Consider the following 8,256-nt stretch of genomic DNA (forward strand, 5'->3'; position numbering starts at 1 on the left):
AACTGCTTTATGTTTTGTATCTTACACCTCGCCTTCGTGTCCACACAGCACGCTATGACTTGTATTGTATTAATAATCTCTCTGCCAATGGAGAAACCTTCAGCAAATACTTTTTCCATTTCATCACAAAATGGTTTCAAAAAAGTATCGAAATCCGGTTCCGATGCATTAAGCCACAAACCGGCAATCACCACGTTTTTTCGTAGAAACCGTAGGTTTGGAGGTAGTTCATTAATGCACAATATTATAGGCCATAACGATTTCTTCACATTTGAATTGAACACTTTGACACCATCAGTATTGAACACTAACGTAATGGCATTCTGCAATCGCTTTGCTCTATATACTCCTGCATTTAAAATGTCCGTAACGTTTGGGGTATTCAGTTTAGCTCGATATGCAACTATTTGATGCCAGTTGCTTTTTACGATGTCTTTCAGTATGGTTACATAATCAAATGCAATAAAAAATGTTCCCTTGTTGCTTTGGCATACAGCACAGTCTGACTTAGTTGCACCAATTAAGAATCCACATTGATCACAAATGTAATGACGGGTAAATGTTTTCGTTGTGAAAAAACGACTAAAACTGGCAAATGTTTCAGGGATTGCCCGATATCCCACGATGATGTTGATTAACTTTAACATGTCCGAAAGAGCAGCATTAGTTAAATTATGCCGCACGAAAATATTCATAATCATAAGCATAACCTCAGCCTTAGTCAACTGTAGATACGGATGCAGCAGTTCGTCCATAGAAGGCAACTGCAAAAATATATCGATAAGTTACACCTAGTTACATCAAAACACTGTATTTATTGTACCTTTTCTTCTTCAGTTCCATTATCGTCATCCGCAGCTTCGTTGTCGTCTACTTCCGAGTTGCTACCGATTTCAGAAATACAATCGTCAATTTCTGAGTCACTCTCGTCCGCCAAATCGTTCTGCAACTGAAATCCAGAAGACAAATTTATTTCAAGACATTTCATAAAGTGTCAAACACAAGGTTTGATGGTGTAAGACCTGTTAGTGTAAACAAACTTACCAGTTCACCAGCATGAAGTCTTCCAGAATTTGCATTGCTCCCTGCTTTCCTCCATCCTTCGGTTTGAAGAATGGGGTCGTTATTGCGATCGTCATCTCTAGGCTGCGCATCATCATCGATTTCGGACAGTTCCGAGTCGTAAAGATCGAATATCTGTTAAAAAAAATACAATTAAAATCATTAAACATCATAATTAAAATCAGTAAAAACACAAATACATTTTTACACACATAAAACTTACTGGATTGTCATCAATATGACTTCTCGGCATGAATGTATTAAGCACTTGCTCATCCTGAGGCTGATTCGTTCGGAGAGTCTCCACCACTCTTGGTATGCGAATTTCATAATTAATTTGATTTGGATGTTCCGGAGCAATTGTAGGTTCACATGGCGCAAGATTTGAGTGCGCATCCGAAGAAAGTGCTTTATTCGTGGGTTTTTTGGTTTGCTTCTAAAAATTGACAGAAAAATTAGTAGTATTACTAAGTGTTATCCCGTGTGTATTCCAAATTTTCCCTCACCTTTCTAATTTTTCGAATACCACGACGGTTCCTTTCTTCAGGAAACAAATAGCTCATTCTTGAACTTCGCATTATTATGCACTTTTGGTATCAATAGTGAAAATTAACTGGAGGGGAAAATTTATCTACGTAGCGATCGGGAGTGCGTCAGTCACCAGATGTTTTCTTTTTGTTTTTTACGGGCAAAACAAGTCTCACAACACGGAAAACTAAAGTTACACGTTTTTGGCTAAACACAAAAATGAGTAACCTTCACCAGATTTAATAATTATTATTTGTTAAATCTAAAGCAAATTTTATTTGTTTTATTTTTCATATGTTAAAGTGCTTCGTAAACCGAAAGAGCTATTGTGCAATACACGCTTATGTGGATGCCCAGGCTAATTTTAAATCACCCATAAGTGTTTTGGGATTTGGCCAGTTCTGCCTAAGTGTAACACATTTCTGTATTATTAAATTTAATCGTGAATTGAAATCATAAACAAAATGATTTTGTTTATCGTTTAATCATCAGCCTTGAAATATGTATTATTCCCGCAATCACTTTTTCGAAGGTACAGTACGTTTGCGACGGTAGCAATAATACCAATACATAAAGAGCTGCAAGAAAACAAATACCAATAAAATATGTAGCGTAGAACGATTTGTGTAGCATACCACGAATAGCTGGAAAAAATACTTTCACACAAACATGTGCGCGTATGTCAACAGAGTGTACAACCTGAGGGGGAAGACTATCCAAATGGCATAGGAGGTGTATTTTTGTTTCCGCAAGATGTTCAATTATTGGATGAAAAGATAAATTTGGTCGTTTTTTATTATATTTTCGAGATATTATGCAAATCTGATGCCATTGATGGATTGAGATGCGCCATTTTGTTGATAATTACGCATTTCACAAAATTTTCGGATTATAGGATTAATCCTAATCTAGATGTGTCGCCCCCCTTGTCTACAACTACAGCAGTGTGTGTGTATAACTGGGCATGCGATAACATTGACTGGAGCAACAATAGCGAAACCGCCGCCATTCCAGTTCCTATTCACGACTCGAGCGGAGGTGAAATTAAAGCAGGTAAAACGTGCCGCAAAAATGCCGCCGAAACGGACCAAAGCCACCAAATCATCGAACAAAGCGAGTAAGTAAACTTAATAAGAGAACATGATTGATTCTTATTATCTTTTTTAATGAAAACGATGAATAATTGTTATTTTAACCATTATTTTTTGTTTCGTTCTAGGAAGCTGTGACTTGATGGGAGACCAAAAAAGGCGCTGCTCAGCGCTGACGGATTCAGCAAACCGGTTGAACCAGGCAGAAATGGATACAAAGGTATGTTTAAGTGCCCCATATATATCTGTCGATGCTGCTTCGCACCTTTTTCGTCCGATTTGAGTTATAAAACATTGGTGAATGATTGTTTCATACCGTGTATGGTCAAGATGATAGCCCGAAAGGGTTGTTAAGCACGTTATGTATCATATTTTTATATGCTATATATATTCATATAGCTAAAGTTTTTACTAGTTCATTACTAAATTATAACTTTTGTCCAGAGGGACTTTTGTTTTTATTTCTGTTTTTGGCCGGACTTTGCCCAGAGCGTTCGAGCCAGAAAAAGCGGCGGACGGTGCCCTGACTGGTTGGCGGGTTGCGTGTTGACCGATGGATAGGCCGGAATTTGGATATGTGTGGATCAATTGGCGATTAGGTCTTCCTTGATGGTGGTGGAGTCGTTGCCGGAAGTTGGTGGACGATTTGGAAACGTGATGGTCGGAGTAGACGCTTTCAATCGTTTGATGTTCGTTTTGAGGGAGAGGGAGATTCTTCGAGGATGCTGTCGTACTCTACCTTACCTTTGACTAGCGATTTCTTCGAGAGTGGCGGCTCTGACGAATTCATAGGTTTTTGGACTGCCGGGTTGAACAGTTTGAGTTATTCGGCCGTGGTTCCGGTCAAACATTTGATGACCAATGAATGTATGGTAACGGGGGCAAGATGGATCAAGCAAAAGATGATGAACATGACTGGTTCCAGACACTACAAATATAAAAGAATCTATTCTGTTTTCTACAACGATTCGTTAATGCTTTAGTTAGCTAAATATGGGTTAAAAGATTGAACGTTAATTAAGCTTATGCCTGCTTGTACAGCATTTCAAATTGTGAACAAGTAATGCGATGCATTCCTTTTTTCGTATATTGCTGACTGCACCTCAAATTGGACTATCACACTATTTTTGGTACGCCTAAAAGAGTGATAAAAGTGCACAATTGCCTCGGATCGCCTCGGATACTATTGTATCAGTCCAATTTTGAGTGCAGTCAGCAATATATCTAAGCTTTACACACGTACTGATCAAGGTACTGCTGATAAGAAATAATAGTTCAAAAACAGTGCCAGTGATGAAACATAATGATCGCTTTGATGACGCAACAGTTTCTCCGGTCGGCTGAGTTTGACTCCGTGTCAAGCCCTGCGCACGGAAACATCCTTGGAAACATCCATAAGTGGACTGGTATTTCTTGCCGCTGCTGCAGTCTGACCAAATAGTCCGGTTGTTGTTTCGTAAGTTGGCTTGCTGGCTGTGAGTCCTCCGAAAGTGCTAGTGATTTCTCCTAATCCAAAATATTTTCAGTGCTGCGCTCAGCGCCCCATATCCTGGCTGTTGAGTGTCAAAACCTACTCTGCTTCGTGCCTTTTCCCCGGAGAACCTTGCGGACGAACTTTGTGTGATAGCCTGGCTGATAATAGGAGAATGAACATGAAATATCATTCTTTCTTAACCGTATTTCAATAAACTCACCTCCATTCTCGACGAACTGATTCGATCTGAAAAATTCAACGAAAAACTTGTTTTGATCTGTTTCGATCGTACAGCTGATGGATCGACGCATCTGTTTTGTTTTGGAAGAGCTGTCACAAAGCGTCGCGACGTCGCAACGTTTTCAATCGATATTGGGCGATTTTTGTCATTTTATTCGATTATTTGAGATATCTAGATTGAGTTTAAATAAGGGCGAAAGTAACATGAGAGAGTTCTCGTCATCGACTCTCTCTTCTTCAAATTAAAGTGACAAGATGCAATCTAGATATATTTCGGATTTTTATCATTTTGCAAATAGTGATTATAAAATCGATAAAATTTTAAGAAAATTGAGGAAATTCGATAATATCGATTTAATGATGAAAAAATAGGAAACTCAAAACAAATTGTAATTCTTAAAACTACGTCTTTTCGCGTGATAAGCAAACCAAATCGATAAGTGTCGACTCCCTCGTATTATTCTGTGTATGATCCTTGGTATGATCATAGTGTAAAATATTAGGGACAAAAGCAGGGGGAGTGTCAGTTCCTTTGGTTTTGTCTTTAATATTTTGACGCTTTGACCATACACAGAATACTACGCGTTTTTGATCTCAATATTTGATGCTCCATCAAAGAAAAATGTATTATACACTGACGATTGGGTGAATGATTGTATCATACCGTGTAAAATCAAGATGATAGCCCGAAAGGGTTGTTAAGCACGCTGTATCATATTTATATATGCTTTTTATTTATATAATTATAGTTTTTACTAGTTCATGCATGAGTTCGTTACTTAATTAGATCTTTTGTCCACGTTCTAATTCAGCAATGAACTAGTAAAAATTATAGTTATATGAATAAATAGCATATAAAAATATGATACAGCGTGCTTAACAACCCTTTCGGGCTATCATTTTGATCTTACACTGTATGATACAATCATTCACCCAATCATCAGTGTATACTACATTTTTATTAGATTAGCACCAAATATGGAAAGCGAAAACGCGGTTTATTTTATGTATGGTCAAAGCGTAAAATATTAGAGACAAAAGCAGGGGGAGTGTCAATCCCTTTGGTTTTGTCCCTAATATTTTTACGCTCTGATTAATAATTATATTTATTTTTATTTTTTTTTTTAGTTGCAGAATCTTCTTGCGGATTCGCAGTTGGATGCCGGTCTGTTCTTTGTGTCTGTTGGCACTGCCTCTACAACAAACACACCCGGGTTTGATTCTCAAGATCCGCTGGGATCATTGGAAGAAAACAGCCCGGATCTAGCACTGGACCCTGCACTGGACGAGAATACACCCGAGCTACAGTTCGAGAAAAACCAACCAATACCCATGGACCTGAGCATGCACGACTCCAGTGTATTGGAAGCAGACTTGGAAGCTACCGGTAAATCAACACCCCTAAAATCTTTGCTTCTTCCGATGGAGGTGGACGATGACCTTGATGATGTTCCACTGGTACACCTTATTCCGTCGAGTGGCACTACTAAGTTTCCCAAGATCATTAAGTCCTACGTACAACCGCCGGAAAAACTACTTCAGTCGCCTGCAAGGTCGCCTGTTCGTGAAGTGGATCAACAAGAGAGTCAACAGCCAAGCCCAAATTCAACATCAGCTCCGAAGCCTTCGGAAAACGTCGCCAAGGACATCGCAACTGCAGATCAACGGGACTTGCATGATGAACACTCACAGAAGGACTTGTCGGCCGCGCCATCGGTTACTGCAGCGCAATCGTTGGAAGAAAACTCATCAGATCCTGAAACTGACTGGAAAAAGAAATTCGAAAAAGCAGATGCCGAAAATAGAGAGCTAATCGAAAAGCTGAAGAAATTTCGTAAAAAAATAACGTTGCTTGAAGAGGAAAAAGCGGCTGCAGACGATGCTGTGCTGAGGTTTTCAAAAAAACTTCTTGCTATTGAAGACCAACAAAAAATCCCAATGGTAAGTGTGAATCATTCATATTATAGTAAAACAATCACTGTCAAACTGACCTCATGCCCAGCCCAAACCCTTGCTTTTTATTTGAATATACATGCATTAACTCCTGCAGGCACGATTCACCACGAACGCTGATTTTGATGTATCTGTCCAACAATTGGAGGAAATAAATGATCGTTCGCAAACGGACAGCATGTTTGTTGGGCTGCTCTGCATTCTGCTGGTTGGAACTGATCGCCTAAAAGGAATGAGTGTCACCGGGCAGCCATCGCACAGATTCATCAACGTAAAGGATGAAAACGGTTCCCCGGTCTGTCGACCAACACAGAAAATGGAACCTGCACTCATTGAGTTCATCTGTGGTGAGTTTATTCATTAGATATACACCGTAATAAATGACTAAGCTCCATATGTTTACTCGCAGACAAAGTGGCTGAACGCACCGCAATCCGTGTGGGCCCTGAAAATGCGGCCACAATTCGCAAGCACTCCGACACGAAGACAGTTAATCGATACATCGCCTGCAAGATCTCAAACCTGAAAAAACATAATAAGTAGTACCGAGAGTAGTACGACAGAGGAAGAGCAATCTTCGATCTTGGCTGCTCAATCAGCCCTCTCATTTAAGTTGTTTAATGCGTTTAATGTTTCATTGTTATTTTAAAACGAACTTTTACTTTCGCATTTGTTTTATTGAATATTTTCGAAATGTTGATGAAATCGAAACCTATTCAAAGTGAAATGTTTTGTTGTTACTGATTGTCATATGTTTTTGATATGTTTGTCAAATGATAATAAACACTTTGTCAGAAGATAAATGCACTCAATTTCTCATAATCTACAGAAAGAAATGGTCCCACCTCATCTCCCTAACAACATACCGTATACCGACTATAGGATGAATAATTGATATCATTCTCTATATGATCAAGATGATAACCCGAATAGGATTTGATCATACATTTCTTTTCATAATATCATTCAACAACCATACTACCAAGCATTTAATTGAGTAGGTAATTATAGCATTAATCGTAGATTGTTTTACTTACTATACACTGTATCATTTAAATGAAGATGAAACGATTTCCAGTATAGTTTAAGTTGCCATTTAATCATACACTGAATGATGAAAATTACAAAAAAACGATAAAAAAGAACCATTGTGGTAATCTTTCAATATCTTTTTGAATTCACACCCTATCGTTGTGCATACATTTTAATGATGATAAACTAATGATTTGTTGAATCATTGTTCAAAAAATTTGTTCGAGAAAAAAGGCATTTTTGAATGGTAACTATACTTAACGACCTATTCAGGCTATCGTCAAAACATTGATTATTATAAGTGCTATCATCAATATCATTCGTATTATCGTCAGTTTATAATATTTTCTTATGATTAAGGTAATAATACTTTTACAATTATCAATAATAACAAAATGATTTATATAATCGTACATGTATAATACCATTTTATTCGGGACTGCACTGTGGAACTCAATTGCATTTTGGTAACTTCGTTCACTCCGTTTTCCGCGGAACTTACTCAGCCATCCATTCTGTTCTGTTTACATCGTCCTGCGTAGTCGTCGTCGTCGGTCGGTTCTGAATATGGAGGAGTCGCATGGTGGTGCGTGCCTCAAACAGTAAAATTGTATCACCCACGCCATTATGTGGGAAGAGCAAGGGCCATCGTCAAAGCGATGCACAACTCGGCGTGCAGAGTTTGTTTTCTCCAAGGAAATCAAACTCCAGGCAGAACTAACCTATAAATACACAGAGCAAAACTCGAAACATCCCACTGCTCCGGCCGGAGGGCAAGGATCTATTTCAGTGGGTGGACTTTTCAAACCAGGCTTACTTTTTGAACGGACGGCGACAAGCGGAGCGAAAGACCCTTCCCAGTAACTGCGGTAGATT

At 38.7% G+C, this 8,256-nt stretch overlaps 1 protein-coding gene across 1 annotated transcript; it reads left to right on the forward strand.

Moving 5' to 3' along the window:
- Positions 1-2,661: 2,661 nt before the first annotated feature.
- Positions 2,662-7,771, forward strand: LOC109411757 (uncharacterized). The gene is made up of 4 exons (XM_062847575.1): positions 2,662-2,707; positions 2,810-2,901; positions 5,524-6,695; positions 6,758-7,771. Exons 1-3 carry the CDS (start codon positions 2,662-2,664, stop codon positions 6,466-6,468), a joined length of 1,083 nt encoding a protein of 360 aa, XP_062703559.1. The 3' UTR covers positions 6,469-6,695; positions 6,758-7,771.
- Positions 7,772-8,256: the final 485 nt, after the last annotated feature.

This window comes from Aedes albopictus, chromosome 2 (genome assembly GCF_035046485.1).
Source record: "Aedes albopictus strain Foshan chromosome 2, AalbF5, whole genome shotgun sequence".
Classification (NCBI taxonomy): Eukaryota; Metazoa; Arthropoda; class Insecta; order Diptera; family Culicidae; genus Aedes; species Aedes albopictus.